At 39.4% G+C, this 23259-nt stretch overlaps 1 protein-coding gene across 2 annotated transcripts in view; it reads left to right on the forward strand.

Moving 5' to 3' along the window:
* Positions 1-23259, forward strand: part of Hpr1 (THO complex 1-like protein Hpr1) — a 124614-nt gene that overhangs the window by 86235 nt on the left and 15120 nt on the right. For both annotated transcript variants that reach the window (XM_067144137.2, XM_067144138.2), the window contains one exon: positions 17313-17570. In XM_067144137.2, the coding sequence (XP_067000238.1) occupies positions 17313-17570 (258 nt within the window). The remainder of the gene's footprint in view (positions 1-17312; positions 17571-23259) is intronic.

Raw genomic sequence — 23259 nt, forward strand, 5'->3', positions numbered from 1 at the left:
ACTATTGAGGACATAACTATACGAAGAGGTGTCGGCCAGGGATGTGGCCTGTCCCCACTCCTTTTCAACATCTACTCTGAAGCTGTGTTCAGAGAGGCTATAGAAGATGTTAATCTAGGTATCAAGATCAATGACTATGTCATTAATAACATCTGATTTGCTGATGACACGATTGTGTTAGCCAGCAACCCTAGTGATCTTCAAATCATTATAAACAACATTGTGAGGACCAGTGAAACCTACGGTTTATCCTTGAATAACAAGACCAAGCTGATTGTATTCTCGAAAACACCAAAACAGGCTTCCCTTTACATCAACAACAACATCATCCAACAAGTATCTTCCATCAAATATCTTGGAACTCTAGTGAACCAGCATTGTGATTCAAAATGTGAAATCTTATCCAAGATTGGACAAGCAAAAAATATGTTCAATACTATGAGGACCTTATTCACCAGCCGAGAACTCAACCTCCAGCTCAGAGTTCGAATGCTACGTTGTTATGTCTTTCCTGTCCTTCTGTATGGTTTCGAAGGGTGGACGCTTAGCCCTTTATTGGAGAAGCAGATTGAATCTTTTGAAATGTACTTATACAGAAGAATACTGCAAATATCTTGAACAAGAAGAAAGAGCTTCTCATAACCATCAAGGGCACCTCGCTACCTCGGGCACATCATGAGAGGTGAACGATACGAACTTCTCCGACTGATCATTCAAGGGAAGATTGATGGGAAAAGATCTGTGGGAAGACGGAGAATTTCCTGGCTGAAAGACTTGCGGCGGTGGTATGGACATACGTCGATAGAAATCTTCCGTCTGTCGTTTCGCGTGTAATCATAATCAAAAGATTCACAATTAAGTATTTAATTTATTTTCCACCTAGTCGATACAATGATTGCTTAAGGCAATTTTTAATGGTCAAAAGTGGTACATGTTTCGTATATCATCAACATCTTCAGCCACATAACACTGTTTAGATGAAAAATATATAACATTGACAAAGTAATGCTTTAGAGGAAGTGTCCTTAAAATTAACATAAGATTGACAAGATTAAAACAATCTTATGTTAATTTTAAGGACACTTCCTCTAAAGCATTACTTTGTCAATGTTATATATTTTTCATCTAAACAGTGTTATGTGGCTGAAGATGTTGATAATATACGAAACATGTACCACTTTTGACCATTAAAAATTGCCTTAAGCAATCATTGTATCGACTAGGTGGAAAATAAATTAAATACTTAATTGTGAATCTATTGAAGTGCGATACGGACCATGAAGCTGATTTTATGTAATAATAATAATCATAATCAGTTGGATCGCCAACCTTCGGAGAGAGACGGCGTCATAAGAAGAAGAAGAAGCCAGCAATTATTTAGGGTGCCTCTTACATGGGGAACAGACGCCCTTACAGCCGCCCCTGATATGGGAAATAGACGCTGCTGATGGCAAGCATACTCATATTATTCCCTGAGTACTAGGCTGCCTCTTCCGCAATCTCCACCATTCAGAAGTCCATCTTCTCTGCTGTAGATTCCGTTGAAGGCTTCACTCACAACCCTGAGCTGGGACCTTTACCAGATGCTACACACTGGGTCAGTGCAGGGCTACCTCTGAATAGGGTCCCTACCTGCATTATATCTTGTATACTAAATAACCTCCGTATTTCTTAAATTTAATATTCTGTACTGTACACGTTCTTTTTATTGAACACTGTGTTTAAAAATGTACCTTGGCTCATTTCATAAGTTATTTTGTTTAATCCAGACTTTCATAAATTCGGACAACCAAGAGCCTCAGTCCGGATTAATGAGGTTCTATTGTACATTCAGAAAATGTTCTATATAATTCTGCTTCCACTGCTTTTGTGTAGCAGTACGGCGAATGATAAAGGTGACCGAGGAGTATAAGTTCAAATTTATAGTTCACATATTGGACTGCTTTTCAGACCATTAGAAACTGCCTCAACAAAGTAGTATTGAGATGTTGGTCATAATCTTCTCAATTGTTCTACTGAAATAAGACCATTCTCTATCCTTTACAGGATCTACATTACTCCAACATGAATTTACAGATAAAAAAAGCTTAGTATTTATTAGATGAGAGGAAAATTAGGGTATACAGTATTTATTACATGAGAGGAAAATTAGGGTATACACACAAAATGGTACAATCATAGGATAGGAACCCCAGAGAATAGAGTTGGAGGCTCGCCTCAGCGTGATGTTCAATCAGCTTGCATTTAGGGCTGCTGCCCAGGTGGCAGATTCCCTATCAACTGTTTACCTAGTCTTTTCTTCAATATCTTCTAAGAACTTTGAAATTATTTGAACATTCCCCTTGATAAATTATACCAATCCTTTTCTCCTCGTCCTATAAATCAGGGGTGCAGAAATTTTCTCTGAATTGAGGAGCCTGCCCAAAAGTTTAGGAGCCAGTAAGAATCCCACCAACCTCACAAATATAAATAATAGAGTTGGGCTACTTAGTGTTGAGCTCGGTATTACTTTTTCTCATCTGCATTTATTAAATCCTGAATATTAATAACAAAGGATACACGTAGAACCACTAAAATGTTACACAGATTCATTGTACTTTTGACTACATGTGACTATAAAGTAATTAGTTCTCAGTGTTTCCACCATAGGCTCTGTTGCTGTAATAGATAAGGGCCAACTGAGTTATGCACGTCGACTATCCACTGCAGTTTTTTCTTGTATATACGTCAATGACCCCATGCAGATATATATATATTCTCAATAATGATAATAATGTTATTGACTTTACGTCCCACTAACTACTTTTACGGTTCTCGGAGATGCCAAGGTGCTGGAATTTAGTCCCGCGGAAATTCTTTTACGTTCCAGTAAATCTACCGACACGAGGCTGACTTATTTGAGCACCTTCGAATACCACCAGATGAGCCAGGATCAAGCATGCCATGTTGGGATCAGAAGGCCAACAATGTTCTTTTGTTGTTACTTCATGAAAGTGCTGATGCAGGCTGCTGCTCTTTGTTGTTAGTTCACAAGAGTACTGATAGGAACATCATTATTTGCCACTAGCTGTTGAAGGAAATGCATGTTTTTAGTGGGAGGGGGCTGACACGTGTGAATTTGTGCATGTCCTGCCTAGTGAAAAAACCGAGCGAATAGCTGTGTCATTAGGGTCACGTAGCTATTGGCTTAAGGACCCTATTGTTTGACTTTTTCTCTGTCCAACTAATTTTCAGCATCATCCTCTATATCCACATTTCCATTGCTTCCAGGCGTTTTATATCCTGTTTTGCTAAGACCCATGTTTCGTAACCATACAACAAAATACTCCACACAAACATTTTGGCAAATTCTTTCCTAATTTGAATGTTAATGTTCCTGCTTGTCAGAAGCTTTTTCTTGTTGCTGAAGGCTTGTTTAGCTAGAGCAATCCTCCTCCTGATTTCTGTGGTGCACCTGTTGTTCTGAGTGATAATGCTTCCCAAGTAGCAAAATTGACTTACTTTTCATACAGTTTCATCACCAATCTTAATGTTTATTGGTACTTCCTCAGTTAATTTCTTGACAACTAATACTTTTGTTTTCGAGGTGTTCAGTTTCAATTTTGATTCTTGTAGGTTTGATGTTAAAATCTTGTAGCATTTTACTTATTTCCCTGTCTGAATCTGCAATTAATGCAATGTCATCGGCAAACCTTATACAGTGGATTTCTTGTCCGTTAATTTTAATTCCTTTGGCTTTTGCTTAAATTTTGATATGGCCTCCTCAATGAACATGTTGAACAAAAATGGATATAGCGCACAATCTTATCTCACCTCCCTTCTAATGGATGCTGTCTTAATATTACCATTGATTTCTATTGTTGTGCTTTGATTTTTGTACAGGAATAAAATGAGTCTTCTGTCCCTCCAGTCCTGTCCTATATTCTTCATGTTCCTAAAGAGTTGTTTCCAGTTTACTTTGTCGAAGGCTTTCTCTGTATCCACAAACGCAGTGTATGTTTTCCTGTTAACACTCAGTCTTCTTTCTAGAATAGTTCATAATGCTAGAAGAGCTTCTCTTGTTCCCTTCCCTGTTGTAAAACCAAACTGATCCTGTGGTGTATCTTGTTCAATTTTCTTTTTAATTCTGTTCTTAATTACATTAAGCAGTATTCTGGATGCATGCGATAGCAGTGTTAGTGTTCTATAGTTGGAACAGTCAGTAGCATTTCCTTTCTTTGATAAGGTAACTGTCCTACTTTTAGTAAAGTCACCAATGTTGTTTCATTCTTTCTACTATTCCCTTGAGAAGTTCTGCTGGTATGTCTCCCGGTCCAGTTGCTTTCTTGTCCTTTAATTGTTTTAGTACTAAGTCAAATTCTTCCCATGTGATTATTGGGCTTATATTGTCTTCTTTCACCATCTGTTCAGGTTCAGAATAGTCTGGAATTCCCATTACTTCTTCATCTCCGCACAGGTCTTCAAGATATTCCTTCCAGCGTTCTGCAATATCTTCACTATCAATATGTAGTTCCCAGTTCTTATCCTTTATAACTGAACTTCTTGTTTTGGGTTTATATTGGAGTGATTTGATCATGCCATATGCTCTATCTGTTCTTCCTCCTATTATATCATTCTCTAGAGTCTGCATAATTTCCTTCATCCATACTTCTTTTGCCTCCCTACATTTTGTCACCATGAGATTGTTTTTCTGTACTGATCTTGGCATAATGCTGTGTTTATCTTCTTATACTTGTTTCGTTTCTGAATGAGGTCTAATATCTCTTCAGTAATCTATGGTTTTCTTGACTCTAATCGTCTATTCCCTAAAGTTCTATGTGCTATCTTAAGAGGTTCCTTGTTTCATCATTTTCCAGTCCATCTCCCAATTATTAGATTCCAAGAGTACAGTTGTATCCTCTGCATATTTCTGTTTAATTTGTTCGTTTTGCTGTCTGTTTAAATCCCATCTGACTTTCTTCCTTCTGATTATCTTTTTCAAATCTGAAATTGCACTTTGCCATCAAATGTGTGTGATCACTGTCCACTTAAGCGCCAGAGTAGCTGTGGCTTGATTTGATCTGATTTGAGCTCTATACCTAGCTTTAACTAATACCAAATCAATTTGGTATCTTTGCATGTCTCCGGGACTTTGCCAGGTATATCGTCTTCTCAGATGCACTTCAAACATGGCATTAGTTATTACCATATCACACTGTTCACAAAAATCTAGTAGCCTTCCACCTTGACTGTTTCTCTTTCCCAGCCCAAATTTCCCTATTTCCATTGTGTCTGGTTTTGAGCCAACCACAGCAATGAAATCTCCCATAATCATCAGATTTTCCTTGTCATAGTTTTAGTAGCTCATCAAGACACTCATACAGCTCTTCAACCTCATGTTCATAACTGTTTGATGTTGGAAAGTACACTTGTATAATGGTCATATCCCTAGGTTTTGCTTTGATTTTCACCATCAGTATTCTGTCATTTACATGATAGGTGTTCTCAATATTTTTTGCCCAGTTCTTCGCAAGGATTAGTCCCACACCGTATTGACCAGGTATTGTTCCTCCGCTATAGATGATCCTAAATGCATCACTAATGAAATCACCGTTTCCTTGCCATCGTGTTACACAAACTCCTAAAATATCAATATCATTAACTTCTATCACTCTCCTTTACCTCTTCTAACTTCCCGCGTGTCATTAGTGTTCTGACATTCCAAGTTGTGATTCTCGTTTGTTTTTCCTGTCCTCTGCAAGGATTTCGCTGAGTGACGACCTGAAAAGCCTTGCAAGTCTGTTTTCCCCTGCTGGATCGTGAGTTCCGATGTTCATGATCAGTAATCATTTGCTCAAGTAGAGACGATTGCATGGTTGCAATGTATATGTCACAACATATTATAATACACTGTGTCTTTAACTATTGTAACGCCCATATTGTCAAGAAATAATAAATAAACATGTTCTTCTTAGGAAGCTATTTCGCTACAGAGGTTGGCGATCCAGTAGATTATGATAACATGCAAAGCAGTGGCTCAAAAAATTTCAATAGAACTTCATCCATACCAGCGACACAAGTCTTTAATTTATTAAATGTTTAACAATTAATTTATTGATTTATTTATTCTTGATTTATTTTTTTCTCAATAAATTAATTGTTAAACATTTAATTTTTTTTTTTTTTTCAATACAGTCAAAATGAAAATAGTCACTTGTAACAAGTCTTTAAGCCAGAAATTTCTCTGTCTCCCTACAGATCATTGTCCTTCAGTTTTGCCCTCAATGATAAGTTGGAGAAATTCATATTGATCACCTCTCATGATGTGCCTGATGTACCTGAGCTTTCGCTCCTTGAATCGTTATTAGAAGCTCATTTTTCTTATTTAACAAGTTGAGGACTTCCTCATTGGTCTTCCTTTCTAACCAGAATATTTGAAGCATTCTTCTGTACAAGTACAGTAGAAGTCCGTTATAGCGAGAATTCACAACGGCGAAAAATTTACTCGCTATAACGGATTGTCGTTATATCCGATTTTTGTATAAAATTAAACGTAAGGAACTTCATCTTATTTCTCCGTATTGAACTGAGATCACAATTAATTAAAGTCTATCAGGTTCCACCTTTTCAATACTAATACAATGTTGTTGGATGATATTTACAACATTATTTATTACAGTACATGTTTCGGTGCTCTATTATGTCACCATCATCAGCTGATTTAGAAAATGTGAAAAAAACTTGGCGATCTAAATATTAAACAAAATATTGTCATACTTAACTCATACATATACATATTTACATACAACAGAATATTTATTGGTTAAATCCTAAACATCTATTATGCTATATTAAATATCCCTAATATGTAACAAGAGAATTCTTGTAAGTCATAAATATAAAATTTTTCTCATCTGGTTGATGAGTTGTCTTCACATTCCTTAATGTCTGTAATTCTATGCTCTCGTACTGTCTAATTAGAATGCGCACTTAAAATTGAGGAATTAAAATTGCATGCAGTCTATTTGATGTTAAAATGTTCATTTCATTTGTATATTAGCTGCTTTTGTTGGATAAAATTCATTATATATAATATAATTGTTGAAAATTGAGCCGTCTTCTTATATTTATTAAGTACTAAAACTTCGTATTTTTATTGCTTTTTGCGTGGTTGGAACTGTAATTAATTTGTCCTACAGTTGTTAGGCGGACTTATCTTCTCAGTTCAATGGGAACCCTCTACAGCTGTGTACTTCGCGTGACGGCTACAGTTGTATTAGTATTGAAAAGGTGGAACCTGATAGACTTTAATTAATTGTGATTTTGTATAAAAATCGGAAAACCCTTCATGCACTTTAAAATCGGTATGAAACGGCAATCCGTTTGTTGAAAACTTGCATTTTCGCAGATGATATCCACATTACGGCTTACTTGTTTGTTATTTTTCGTCATCCGATACTATGTGAAAATGTATGTTTAATTTCATTCTGAAAAAAATATAGTTCCGTATTTCTCCGAATCCAAGATGAACCCCACTTTTTCCTTCAAAAAATTTTAATCAGGCTCAAAAAGAAGTTTGTAAAATCATACAGGCCTACGCATTTTTAGACTATTTTTAGACGCCGAACATTGACTTGCGTCACGCCGTTTTTTTTTTTTTTTTTTTTTTGCGGCTGCACAATTATTTTTTATTTCCGCGGGTTAAAGGACCATTAACTTAACATTGGCATCATAATATCGAAGAGAACTCGTTGATAATTTTCCGGCAATACCTATTCCATGCGTCTCTACAATACAATGATCCATCGGGAAATTATTCTTGCTGTCTATAAAACTGTTACTTTTATGCAGCGTCAGATATAACCGGCTACCGCTACACGCACGTCTCGCTTGTCGGGTGCGGCCACATTCAACGGCTAGCGATGTATAGGCCTAATCGTGAACGTTGAAAGTCAACGAACAAGTTTATTGCGCCACGGTATGGCCAACCGCCCTTGCGTTTTTCATGCTCATACCTCACAATTTCATCATCGACTTCTTTAAAGCATCCTTGTTGCGGACCACTAAATGCATTTTTGTACAGTACGCATTTTTTTGGCTGTTTGTCTTCACGCTAACTCCAAATATTGGCTTTAGTTAGGCCTATTCCGTATTTTCTTGCCGCTGCACAATTTTTCAACATTTCCGGGTGTTTAATAAACATTAACTTAAAATTGGCACCATAATATCGACTAGAACCCGTTGAAAATTTGCCGGCAATACCTTTTCCACGTATCTTTACAATACGACTATCCATCACGAAAATATTCCTGCTCTCTATAAACCTTAATTTTACTAAGCGTCAAGTATAATAGACGTGTTATGACTCTGCCACTGAGTAGACATGGTTTTTTCTAAGAATTCGAAGGGTCGCATATTTTGATGCCATTCTGCAGATTTGAGAAACACACAGGCACTGTACACTGTACAACCGGTAGCGATGTGTAGTAAAGAGGCGGTCGTTTATTGTCAATGAGTTCTGTGCGCGTGTGAAAAGAAGCAGCGTGGTTACCGCGGTAGTTGTCAGTGGTATCCATTAACTTACTGTTAGGCCGCGAATGCAACAACCCTTGAGTTTTCGTATGAGATTCTGAGGGGAAAAAGTCTTGGATTCGGAGAAATACGGTATCACTCCAGAGATTTCTGTGGCAAACACCTCAGCTTTCTTCTTCAAACAGCGTCACCTAACCTAACCGTGTATGTAGTCTATCATGAAAACATATTTGAAACGCATGTAGAGAAATAACCTCCTTGCGAAAAATTTATATGTAAATAGCCGTAACTAGACGCGAGTTAAGAACTGCTATTGGCCACGTTATTTATGCATTTATTACGAAAACGTGTTATACTCTTTCATTTCGAATTTTCTTTAGAGAACAGCAGTCGATGGGTATTACTAATCAACTCCATCGTCTTTGAATGTTAACAAGAGAGCTCGCAAATGCACAAAGGGAGAAAACTATACCGTACCGAAGATGATCGATCGCATTTTGTTGCAAACGTTTGTTTTCTTATTCAAACAGCGTCGCGTATCCTCACTTTACCGTACTATACGTATGATGAAAACACACTTCAAGCGCCGGTAGAGAAATTATACCTTTCTCATTATACCTTTTCATAATAGCCTTTCCGTAAAATAACCAGACGCGACAAAATACAAACTAACCTATGAAATCAATTAAGCACTCTGCCATATCTTGAGGTGTATCCCATTCTTACTTAATTGCAGTATTTAGACTCAAAATTAAACGGTCATTTAGTCAGCCTTCATTTTTAACGACTTAACAACCGTTATTGGACACGTCATTTACTCATTTATTACGAAAATATGTTCTCTTTCATTTCGAATTTTCTTTACGGAGCAGCTGTCGACGGATATTACTAATCGACTCCAACATCGCCCTCGAATGTCGACGAGAGAAATCGCTAGTGCACATAGCGAGGAAACGATGCCGAAAGTAATCGATCGCATGCAATATCATCGCTGGGGTGAATAAATATCAGTAACGGAAAAAATCGCGCGCGCTTAATCGCTCGTAATAACGGATGCGCCACTGATAGGGTTCTCGCTGTAACCGAAGGACGCTACACAGTTTAATATAGGAATTTTGAAGGGACAGAAAAGAGTCGTCGCTATAACGGAGTTCTCGTTATATGCCGTACTCGCTATAGCAGACTTCTACTGTACATTTCAAAGGCTTCATTCCGCCTCTCCAGCAAAGGGCTGAGCATCCAGCCTTCAAATCCATACAGAAGGGCAGGGAAAACATAGCATCACAGCATCTGAACTCAGAGCTGAAGGTTGCAATCTTTACTGGTGAATAGGACCCTCATACTGTTGAACAAATTTTTGGTTGCCTAATCCTGGATAAGATTTCATTCTTGGGATTGCAGTGCTCAGTCACTGTAGTCCCAAGATATTTGAAGGATGACACTTGCTGAAAAATTGTGTTGTTGATGTGCAGGGAGGCCTGCTTAGGTGTTTTTGAAAATACGATCAACTTGGTCTTGCTAGCATTCATGAATAGACTAAATGCTGCACTGGTCCTTACAATGTTATTAATGATAATTTGAAGATCAGCAATGTTATTGGCTAATACAACTATATCATCAGCAAAGCAGATGTTATTAATGACTTTGCCATTTATTCTGTTGCCTAGGTTAGCATCCTCGACTACTTCTCTGAACACGTCCTCAGAGTAGATATTAAAAAGGGAGGGTGAGGGGGGTGTGGGCAGGACATAGCCCTGCCACGCGCCTTTACGTATAGCTATGTCCACAGTTGTGTCTCCCTCTATTTTGACCTCTGCTGTTTGGTTCCACTAGATCTGAGTGATGATATATAGATCACCAGCATCAACCCTGGTAGTTTTTAAAATCTCAGCAAGTTTTGCATGGGATATGCAATCAAAAGCTTTTTGGTAGTCAAAGAAGCATGCGTACACATCGACATTCATATCATCTCTGAGTCAAAGCAGTATGTTCTTTAGGACACTCCATTGTGATTCTATATGGATTGCTCCTGAGTTGTTTACTGCACTCATCCATTCTTCAAGCTTCAAGGTTGGAAGTTTAGAAATGGAAATGGAATTGACAAGTCTCTGGCTACAGTTAAAAATGGAAATGGAATTGACAAGTCTCTGGCTAAAGTATGATGGTAATGCTGATGTCTGTGCAAGTGTTAGATCAGAGAACAAAACCCAATTTGGAACAATAACTATTTTAACAATGAATGGGAAGGAAAATGAATTAATTGATCTAATGGAGAGACAAAAACTTGACATCCTGTGATTAAGTGAAGTAGAATGAAATGAAGAAACTACGAAAGGAGTACACTTTGTACTGGATGGGTAACAGTAAAGAGAAAAGAAATAGAGTGGGATTTATAGTGAATCAGAATGTTGAACCAATAGCTGAAGTTGTGTATGTACAGTAAATGCTAGTTGCTTTACTTTACGTCGCACCAACACAGATAGGTCTTATGGCGACGATGGGACAGGAAAGGGCTAGGAGTGGGAAGGAAGCGACCGTGGCCTTAAGTAAGGTACAGCCCCAGCATTTGCCTGGTGTGAAAATGGGAAATCACGGAAAACCATTTTCAGGGCTGCCGACAGTGGAGTTCGAACCTACTATCTCCCGAATACTGGATACTGGCCGCACTTAAGCGACTGCAGCTATCAAGCTCGTAGTATGTAAATGAAAGAATTATAATTATAATAATCCACATACATATGAACAAGGAACTACTGAAGATAGTACAGGTGTATGCATTAGACAGGATGTAGTGTGGAAGAAAAAGAAGATTTCCTCAATAAACTGGAAACACATATTGTTGGAGATGGGATCATGATAATGGGAGATCTGAATGCCCATGTGGGAACTGATAGAATAGGATATGAGAATGTTTTGGGCCTACATTGGTATGGTGATAGAAATGAAGATGGAGAGAAACTGTTGGACTTTCATATCAGAAATAACCTGATAATAAAGAACACAGGGTTTATAAAGACAAATAGCCATAAGATCAGCCGATATAGTTGGGATGAGACAGTAAGGAACACTCCTCGATTTTATAATAACAGACCGAGAATGGGGAAGATACATCATGAATTCGAAGATAATCCCCAGTGAAAGTATGGAAAGTGATCATAGATTATTAATTGTGGAATTAAAACAAGTAAACATCCCTAAAATTGTACTGAAGAAGAAACCAAAGATCAGGATTTGGGAATTGGAAGAGGAGGATAAAAGAATGGCATTCCAAGATTGTATAAAAAGGGAGTTGCATAACATGGAAATACGAAGTGAAGAAGAAGAGTGGGACAGTTTAAGACAGGCATTTGTGAAAGCAGCAATTGGGGTATGTGGGAAAACAAAAGCAAAGGTTATGGAAAGGAACAAGGAAATCATCATCTTATTTTAGGATTTGGAAAAAGCTTATTATGGCAGTTAAGAGAAAATGTGTATGGGAATGCCTACAGAAAAGTAATGTACCAAAATCATTAATTAAAAATGTTGTCATTAATGCTTTCACGGCCCATACTTATAGACATGATAGTGTATAGGTTTTTGGGCTTATGCCATGTCAAGAAAATAAGGTGAAATTCTTAACGTTTCGCAGAGAACTGTGCTCTGTGTCCTGAGAAGAAATCTTGACTGTCCACGAGAAAGGCTTCTTAAACAATGACAACTTTGAATTTGGACGTACCAGGCGAGTTGGCCGTGCGCGTAGAGGCGCGCGGCTGTTAGCTTTTATCCGGGAGATAGTAGGTTCGAATCCCACTATCGGCAGCCCTGAAGATGGTTTTCTGTAGTTTCCCATTTTCACACCTGGCAAATGCTGGGGCTGTACCTTAATTAAGGCCACGGCCGCTTCCTTCTGACTCCTAGGCCTTTCCTATCCAATCGTCGCCATAAGACCTATCTGTGTCGGTGCGACGTAAAGCCCCTAGCAAAAAAAAAAAAAAAAGAATTTGGACGTTATAATAGAAGTGGAAATGGTACGTTCATTCGCCACCAGATGGCCCCCAGGACGTGGCACAATGCTAGCGTTCGAAGCGGAAGCTGCCCAAACCATCACAGTCTGACTAAGTGGTTCACATAATGTGTTTACGTAACATATGACAGGTGTAAGACATAGACATAAGCCTGGAATGAAACATCTGGCGACGAGGAACGTATGAATTTGGAAAACACCGAGATGAAATAACAATAGTAAAGGGACAGGGAAGGGAACGGGAACTACCTATGAAAATTCTTAATGGCTGGCAACCTGGTATTACTTAATTGATAGCCGGTGTCCCTGTTGAAATTGTTAGGATTTCTACGTATTTCAACAGCTTCCCGTATAATCCTGGACCTTTAGTGTCTAGTGTGGGTAAGAGCTCAAGCATCTGGTAGGATGACATCATGACCCGACGATAGAGCTTGCTCAGCTATTGCCGATTTGTCAGGTTGGTTGAGACGAATATTACGTTCACATTCTTTGATACGGGTACCAATGGACCGGCATGTTTGGTTGATGTATACTTTACCGCACGTGCAGGGAATTTCGTATACCCCAGGATGTGAAAGTGGGGACAATTTTTCCTTGGTTTTACTCAGACTGTGAGCAATTTTAGTGGCGGTGCCAAACATGGTTTTTATATTGTGTTTGCGGAGGACCTTGGCAATTCAATCTGTGGTGTTGTGAATGTAAGGCAAGTAGGCAGTTCTCTTCACTTCTTCCTTGTGTGAGCTTTGGTTGGTCATTTCTCTGGGATGTAGGGCTCTATGAATCTGCACATCGCTGTAACCATTACCCTTGAACGCGACTTTGAGCATGTCCATCTCCATCTGGATATGTGATGGCTCACAAATGCGTCTCGCCCTCTTGGCGAGTGTTGTGAGAATGCCTTGTTTTTGTGCTGGATGGTAGTGAGAATCTGCATGAAGATAGCCTACCCACACAAATCATTGTCTATTCTTGCTAGGCATTTGACATGGTTTTCACAAATGAAGAAATGGTTGACATGTTATTACTTTACAGAGAATGTCACCAAAATGGCACACAAGCAGCACAACTGTGTGCACAGTTGTACCCTAATAGACGTCACCCAATCCATCCTACCTTCACTAATATTGTTAGAAAACTTTTGCACGACAGGAGGCCATTGCAGTAAATCCTCATGCTAGTTCTCATGAAATGGAAAGACAGATTGGAATCCCTCGAACAAGCATGCTGCGCATTCTTCACAGGCATTTGGAATACTGCCAGTGGGTTCTGCAGCAAGGCCATGACATTATGCGTAGGGTACTGTTTACCAATGAAGCCACGTTGACAAACCATGGGAACGTCAACTTACACAATATGCATTACTGGGCAACAGAAAACCCACCTTGGCTTCTTCAGGTAGGACATCGTCAGTGGAGCATCAATACATGGTGTGGTATTGTAGGACAAGACATCATTGGCCCATATTTCATTGATGACACTCTTACCGGGCAAAAGTACAGGCAGTTTTGAGACGTACCTTACCTGTACTAACGGAAGAACTACCTCTGAATTTGCATGAAATATTGTGGTTGAATGATAAGAATTTCATTTGGTCCATATTGAACTGAGATTACAATTAAAATAAAAAATATATTGTGGTTCCACCTATTCAATACAAGAAAACTTATTAATGCAATGTTACATTATAAGTCAATCACAATTGGGACCGGTTTCGACCTCTAGTCAGGGTCATCTTCAACCTGTCGTTCAAAATGTACAAGGTAAGAATTCACTGTCAAATAAGAAGAGTGCGTAGAAAACAAAATTTTCTCAACTGACGACAGTTCAAAATCGTATAAAAAAGATGCACTAGGTATTCAAAGGTCTTTTAAATTTTTCAAAAGGTGCAAGGTAAAAATTCACTAGCAAATAAAAGACGTAGAAAATATAAACTTTTTCACAAGACGAAATTCAATATCACATAAAAAGTGCACGGGTATTCAAAGGTCTTATAAATTTGGATGTGGAGATACATAATTATCTCGATGTTGGATCTTGTAGTTTAAGAAACAAATAGCTGGTTGTTATTGTTTTTTATTTTAATTGTAAATAATGTGGTATCAGCATGATGGATGTCCTATGCATAATGACTAAACCAGCAATTCCAAAATCTATGGATAGGACGAGGCAGTCCTGTTCAGAGATTTCCAGTGCAATCACCGGACCTCACCCCATTAGATTTTTTTTCTTTCGGGACATGTGAAAAATGTGGTGTATCAGCAGGTTCCAACAACAATGGACAACATCAAAGACTGTATTACTGCTGCATGTGCTGCAATAACATCAGAAACACTGACAGCAGTGAGTCGATCAGTGTTGGAGCGTGCACAGGAGTGTTGCCATGTAAATGGTGATTTCTTCTAACATGCTTTGTAGGGTTTCTGCTGTGAGAAGTCTGGTTGCATACCGGCGTACGTGTTTGTGTGTTTCTGGGAAGTTTGTTGGTTTTGTATGTACTACTGTACAAACATACGTTTATGTCGTGTGCAAAATTTCAATTGTAATGTACTAATGATACTCCCAGGTGGCGGATTGGGGGTCCTAACTGGCTTGCCGGTGGACTTGAGGGAAATAAAATACCTCTCGCGGACCAAACACACTACCTCCTGTGGGTGGGGGAGGCAGACGAATAATACACCCATGGTATCCCCTGCCTGTCGTGAGAGGCGATTAAAAGGGGCGACCAAGGTATGATTGTATTAGAACTGTGAAACTACTTGTGATTAGTACCACCATGCGGAGAACACCAAGGGTCGCTTTTACTTGCGCGTAGTACCACTATATTAGGTACCAAACAGGTTTGCGATTAGTAGCACACAGGAGCACCATGCGGTCGGCTTTTGCAGTACCTGTGATTATTACCACCATATGAGCCGGACCATGGGATGACAGCTACTATGGTTCTGCCTTGCCTATGATTAGTACCCACTGTATGAGGAACACCACGGGATAGGGGAAGGTCCCTGTGGTTAGTACTCTTATGTGATGAACACCATAGGGTTGCGTTGCCTGTAAATGGCGTCGCAGTGTGAGAATATGTCGAATTTCATAACCTGTGAGTAGTACCATAATGTGTGGAATACCGCGAGTCTCTGCTACTTTTGATTAGTACCGCAACATGACAAATACCATGGTTCTACTTTCCTAGGGATAAGTACCGTTATGAGGGGCCGATAACTTGGGTTTTGGACCCCCTTTAGACTACAAGTATCCTCGATTTAGTATTATGCTCTAGCGGCAGTCCCTTGGTCAGTAATCCTATTGTTCTTCCGTCAGTTTCTATGAATGTAAGGTATTGCGAGTGGCATCCACTGATTGTTTTAAATTCATATCCATCCATTCATTCTTCGTCCTCATGTTTTGAATTCTGGTCAGTGAAGAATTTTGGGCTTTTAATTTGTCATTCCATTTCGTCTCATTTCGTACCATTAGGGGCCGATGACCTCGATGTTAGGCCCCTTTAAACAACAAGCATCATCATCAATTAAAAATGTTCAGTAACATGCCCTGTACTTGTCATGTAACATTAGGTAATTGACATACAACTATGTACAGTACCGGGCGAGTTGGCCGTGCGCGTAGAGGCGCGCGGCTGTGAGCTTGCATCCGGGAGATAGTAGGTTCGAATCCCACTATCGGCAGCTCTGAAGATGGTTTTCCGTGGTTTCCCATTTTCACACCAGGCAAATGCTGGGGCTATACCTTAATTAAGGCCACGGCCGCTTCCTTCCAACTCCTAGGCCTTTCCTATCCCATCATCACCATAAGACCTATCTGTGTCGGTGCGACGTAAAGCCCCTAGCAAAAAAAAAAAAAAAAAAACTATGTACAGTAAACCATCATTTTTCCCCTCTGCTAGATCCTTGGTCAACCATTGGTTATGTAATACCCCGACCGGTGATATTCAATTTAATTACCGTTATGTCCATTCTAGTACTGTACAATAGTAGATATCAACAGAACATGAACAAGTAAACCATTTCTTTATTTTCCATCTTGTGGGACTGGAAATCAGTATTATTTCAAGCCTTCTTCATAACAGTGCAAATAACATTAAATACAGTGCTTGTCCATTGTAGTATGTCAATCAGATCGCAATTAAGAGGAGCATGAGGTTTGCGCTTGAGTCTCGGGATGTAATTGACCTATTGCGATGAAACAAACGTCATTCCTTATGTGATTTTTCATGTTAACAATTGCACAAGAAATAATACAGGGTGTCCATTAAGAAAACTTACGTTTATGTTGAAAGTCGTATTTTCTTACATTTTTGACTGGCTCATAGTATTTACTTTAATTAGCCCCTTCCCAGCCTTCATACCCGTGAAGTCATTTTTCAATATCTCTTATTGTTCCAGATATATTTGAGGTGAAAATTTTAAGAGGGCCACTCTGTATATCATAATATCTGAAGAGTTTGTTTCCATGGCTAAATGGTTAGCATGCTGGCCTTTGGTCACAGGGGTCCTGGATCCGATTCCCGACAGGGTCAGGAATTTTAGCCGTAATTTGTTCATTTTGCTAGCACGGGGGACTGGGTGTATGTATAGTCTTCATCATCATTTCATCCTCATCACGACGCACAGGTCGCCTATGGGTGTCTAATCAAAATATCTGGCAAGCCGAACTTGTCCTTGGACAGTCCCGGCACTAAAAGCCGCACGCCATTTCATTTCATATCTGAGGGATCAGAATACCATTTTCTTTAAGAATCCATGTCTATTTGACATACATGTTTATGTTTGTGTATTTTTATTAGTCATTACAGAACAGTGAAGAAATGAAAATAGAAGTATTGGAGGCAGAGATGCAGACAACAAAAGATGAGGAGGAGGAAGATGAACTTCTGAAAGGAGAGGAGAGGGATGAACGAAGTGTTCAAGAATATGAAGAGGAAACTGGTCATGCTCCAGAAAAAACTACTTCACTTACAAATGACCAGTTAGTAGCTGTTTCAGTCCTGGTAGCTGAGAACTGGAAGAAATTGGCTGCTAAGTTGGGTTTCCAGCCTGATGAGGTATGTAGTTCAAAATTAAAGTATATCTAGTTACACATAAAGAGTATCTGGCTGGGACTGGACATTTTATATCTAAAATTGAGGATAACCCAAACTGTTGACAACACTTTTGTAACATACTCCTGAAAAAATTCATATCTGATGACTGTATTCAATTTCTATATACTTCTTTCTGACAGGCCAGTCTCAACTGTAACATATCATAACAAGTGTAGTTAAATGACTTGTACATAATTTCTTTAGCCTTCATAGGTACACCTTTGTTCCATAGTACAGGGTCTTTTCTTTGTCTTGCTCCGTGTGTCAGGGGAACACGCACGGAAGGTGATAGTGCGTCCGAGTGACTCATTTGCCGAGAGATATATTTCTTCATGACCGGCTAAGATGATCTAATACAGTACGGTAGCGATAATCATTGCTTCACAACAAAAGTTAAGTTCAACATCTGTCGATCTGTGGTATTGGTAGCGTGTTCAATGTGTTCGTTTTAAAATAGTGTTGTTTCTGTAGGAATACTAATCGTGTGTTTAACGAGTGATGTATACAGTAGAACAGCGTGTATTCATTGTGTTGTGCTATGCGAAGCATTCTTCTTATACAGAATGCCGCTTACGATTCATTCGCAAATTTTCTGGCTCCCTCCCTCCCCATAGGAGTATGGTAAGTAAATTAGTAAAGAAGTTCCGCACCACCAGGTCCATTCTTAACAAATCACGCAGGAGATGTGAACGTTTTAACAGAGGAAAAGCTTGACAAAAGAGGAGCTCTCTTGGAAAGAACTTCAACAAAATCCCTGTCGCATATCGCCGTACAAGCTAATGTGCCATTATCTTCTGCCCATAAAGCAACAAAACTGCTAAAAGCAAAACCATACAAACCCACCCCTGCCCAATATTTAAGAGGACCTGACAGTTTCGCTAGAATTCGTGGTTGCTTCAGTCAGTTCATGACGGGTATGTTGACCCAGAACTTTTATTTTATAGCGATGAAGCATGGCTACACTTAAGTGGCTATGTAAATAGTCAAAACAATCGCTACTTATGTGCAGAAAATCCCCACCAGCTGCATGTCCGTCCATTTCATGATGTAAGGATAGGAGTTTGGGGCGCAATAAGTGCTCGCAGAACTATGGGGCCTATATTTTTCCATGAAACAATAAATGCTGATCAATATATAGACCTCATTCTCAGACCATTCTTTCAAGAGCTGACTGAAGAAGAAAGGAGTAATGGTTACTTTATGCAAGATAATGCGAGAGCACACACTGCTAATCGATCTATGGAGGTAATACAGAAAGTTTTTGAAGATCGTGTGGTTAATTATCCCCTAGATCTCCTGATTTAAATCCCTGTGATTATTACCTGTTGGGATACTGAAGGGAAAAGTGTATGTGAACAACCTTCACACAAAAGAAGGACTACAAGAGAACATTACACGGGCTGAGATTCGCCAAGTGTCTGCAAACCTATTTACGAGATGTGAGGCATGTTTGACAGCTGAGGGACAACATTTTGAACATCAAATGTAATGCCAGGTAGGTTTTAGACTAATAGTTTCACTAGAAATGGATTTCTATAAGTGTGAATTGCCGTGAGTAGTGAGGAGGAAAAGCGTGCATTATACCAGCTAGCGACGGAGTGTCATTGTGCCAGCCGTGCCTTGCTCTGAGTGTTGCTGCGGAGCGAGCCAAAAAAGAAACCCTGTACTTTTCCGTGCTATTTTCTCTGGATCATTTTCATGTTCATTCTCAAATTACTGTATTAACTCCTTGTATAGGCATTTAAGTGACTGACTCTTGAGCTTTTGATGGGTATTTAAATCTTAACTGCTTAGTGTCATATACAGAACTTACTGAAAATACAAAGGCTTTTCAAAAAATAAGCTAAGAAGAGCTCACATGAAAAACTTTATTTTACAGGCAGTTTTAAAGACGCACAGCAGTATGGCACTGATACACATTACTATTCAACATAATTGCTCTTCTTATCTAAGCACTTTTCCAGCGGTATACAAACTCATCGACGCAAGCATGGAAAAAATCTGTGCCCATTCCCTGAAGCCACATCATGATGGCATGCTGAATGGCCATATTGTTGTTTAATCGCTTACCACCCATGTTTTTCTTCAATGGTGTGAAGTGGGAGAAATCGCTGGGTGTCAGGTCACTGTAGGGAGTGAGACAACAGTGAGACTCCTTATTAACGAGATTACTGTTGCGGTCTTTCAAGTTTACAATGATCATTCAACCGCAGGATGTCCCTTCTTAACAGCGTTAAAAATTGAATTTTATGTTACATGAAGAAACACCACAAGTCACTCATTTTAAGGATTTATTCAAGAGATTCTCAATAACACAGTGCAGCAAGAAAATATATGTATAACACTTTGATCTGTAGTACCGTATTTCCCAGCATAATCGTTGCCACCGCGTAATCGTCGCATCCTTTATTTTCAGTACAAAAATCGGACTTTAAACATTTAATCGCATAATCGTCGCACTTCCAAATTTTGTTCACCAATCTGGTTAAAAGATAAATGGAACTGCAGTGTAAGTTGCACATGAATGCACAATTTAAATACGTGTATGGTTTATGAGCAATTTGGCAACACAGTCACGTTTGCAAGATGTTGCACAACGTATAAATAAATAATACCGTTATATGTACGACGCATGGCTTACCGGTAGGCTATCGGCAGTTTGACATCGTGGTCGCGAGACAGTGTACAATTTATTCACCACCTACATATTATGAGTTCTCATTTGAAATATGTAAGGCTTAAGTTATCGCTTATCGGCAGCGTCGCCAGGAAATACAGGTACCAACACACACTTGTCTTCTAGTAGACAAGAGGTCTGATAGAATTCTGCGTTATTACAACCACCCGCCTCCCGGCGCAACAGTCGCGAAGGACCTTGGCCTAGCAAGCGAACGCTGCTCAGCCCGAAGGCTTGCACATTACGAGGTGTCGTGTGGTCAGCACGACGAATCCTCACGGCCGTTATTCTTGGCTCTCTAGACCGGAGCCGCCATCTCACTGACAGATAGCTCCTCAATTGTAATTACATAGGTTGAGTGGACCTCGAACCAGCCCTCAGATACAGGTAAAATTCCCTGACCCGGCCGTGAATTGAACTCGGGGCCTCCGTGTAAGAAGCAGGCACGCTACCCCTACACCATGGGGCCGGCTCCTGCGTTATTGCACACGAAGTGAAATTCAAGACGATAAAGCAGATATCCATGGAATTATTCAGCTCAATGTTAGCCGAATTATTTGCGATGTCTCAGTTGTCGTCGCTAGACTCTTATCTTACTACTAGGACATAAGTGTCTGGGCTTGGGATGAAAACTTTTATCCAAGCGGTCAAGATAATTATTATCCAATGGTATTAAAGTTTTATTTTGTAAACTCGTCAGTAATGTAATGTAAAATCATCAATAACTGGGAAGAAATATTAACCTAATTACCGTATGTTTAAAAGAAATTGAAAAAATGAATGTTTGTTACTGACGTCTCGGAACACGATCAACTACAGTAGATCTACACTACGCTAGCTAGAGCGATGGATGAAGACATCCGTGCTCTGATTTGCGAGCTTTGCACAAGTGCACTAGTGTGTCGCAACCAACGAGCTCAACTGATAACAAATTGCTGCATGCTTCCTTGCTGCCTAACAGTATTGGCTGCTCTGGAATGGACAGATCACAGATGCATTTATTTGTTTGTGACTGACGTGATTATGTAGACATGTGTGCAGGAGAATTTAAGTTTTTAATTTGTGTTTGTAGAAATAATTTGTCTTAATCGTGAACAATTACGGAAAGTCATTTATATTGCAAAACATTAACGTGTGAAGCATTTATAAGCGATTATGGGTAAATATAGAAACTATTCTACAGGCTTCAAGCTAAGCGTAATTGCCTTCGCTGAACAGCATGGGAACAGAGCTGCAGAAAGAAAATTTTCAGTGAGCGAAAAGTTGGTGCGTGACTGGCAGAAATTAAAAAACAAGCTAAAAAGCACAAACCCTTCTAGACGCGCGTTTAGAGGTCCTAAAACAGGGAAGTTTCCTATAATTGACGAACAAGTGTTTATGTACGTCAATGAAATACGTAGCAGTGGCTGGAGTGTATCATATGAAACGTTACAAATTAAGGGTCGGGAGGTAGCGTGCAAACACAACATAACTCAGTTTAAGGCGAGTCGTGGGTGGATTAAGGGGTTCAAGCAACGACATAATCTGTCAGTGCGAAGGAGAACAACACTAAGCCAAAAGTTGCCTGCTGATTACACGGACAAGATTGTAAATTTTCACCAATTTGTCATACGTTTGCACAAGGAAACATCGTACTTGCTTTCTCAAATCGGTAATGCAGATCAGACTCCAATCTTTTTTGATATGCCTCGCACCAGCACTGTTGTGCTAAAAGGATCACGGAGTGTATTAATGAAAACCAGCGGTAGTGAGAAGTTGCGATGCACGGCAATGCTAGTCAGTACAGCTGAAGGAAGAAAGTTGCCACCTTACATCATTTTCAGGAGGAAAACGATGCCTATGAATATACAGTTTCCCCGTGGAATTCATGTACGAATGTAACCAAAGGGTTGGATGGACGTAGAACTCATGCTGGACTGGGTTAAAACTGTGTGGGATAGAAGACCCGGTGCACTACTGAAACAACCAGCTTTGCTTGTTTTAGATAGTTTCCGAGGTCACCTCGTTAACGAAGTGAAGCAACTTCTCAGTAAAAATAAGACACAACAGATAGTCATTCCTGGTGGCCTAACATCTGCTTTGCAGCCATTAGACATAGGTATTAATAAACCCTTTAAAGACTACTTACGTCGATTTTACAACGAGCGGCGATCAGCAATTGATATTACTGTGATATAGAAATGTTATAGACACCTTATATAATAAAAGTATTAATTAGGTGGAATGTTCCCATCTTTATATTCGTGTACACCTTTACCCTTCGGTTAGCAGTACATGTTTCGTTTGTATACAAACATCATCAGCTACAAGAGTCCTTGCTTAGGTGAAAACAATAAAAATGTACTAAGACATAACTTTTCTGGAATCGAATCCGTAACCTCAATCTTATATTCAATAAGGTCAGTAACACCAAGAGTATCAGAGAACACCTCTGGAAACGACTGACACAACTTACGAATACTATCAGCCTGCTCCTCAGGTAGATGTCTAAGATCTAACAACATCTCATCCTGGGTAGGCGAAATAGATGAACATGACACAGAACTACATTTTAGCAACGGGATTTTAGAATTACTATCAGATTTGAAAGTGCACGACTTGCTCTGAAGGTCGAGCACTAGACCGGTGTGAGACATGAAATCAGCTCCCAATATAATGGGGCAAGACAAGTGCTTGGCCACAAACAGTTTAAATTTCCAAGTATACGAAGTTTGGCATACAGAAAACCTAAAATTTCTAATGGAGAGGAATTTGCCAAAACATATTGAACCGAAGTCGAACAAAAATCAGGACATTTACAAATAGATTTTAATTTGAAATACCATTCAGACGAAATAATGGAACAAACACTGCCTGAATCTAAAAGAGCAGTTACAGGCTCATTATTTAATTCAATTTTGAGGAAGGGAACAGGTGCGAGTGAATCCGCCGCAATCCTAAGACATTCTCTGGGGCCTTCGAATGCGGGGTCAG

This window comes from Anabrus simplex, chromosome 3 (assembly GCF_040414725.1).
Source record: "Anabrus simplex isolate iqAnaSimp1 chromosome 3, ASM4041472v1, whole genome shotgun sequence".
NCBI classification, from domain to species: domain Eukaryota; kingdom Metazoa; phylum Arthropoda; class Insecta; order Orthoptera; family Tettigoniidae; genus Anabrus; species Anabrus simplex.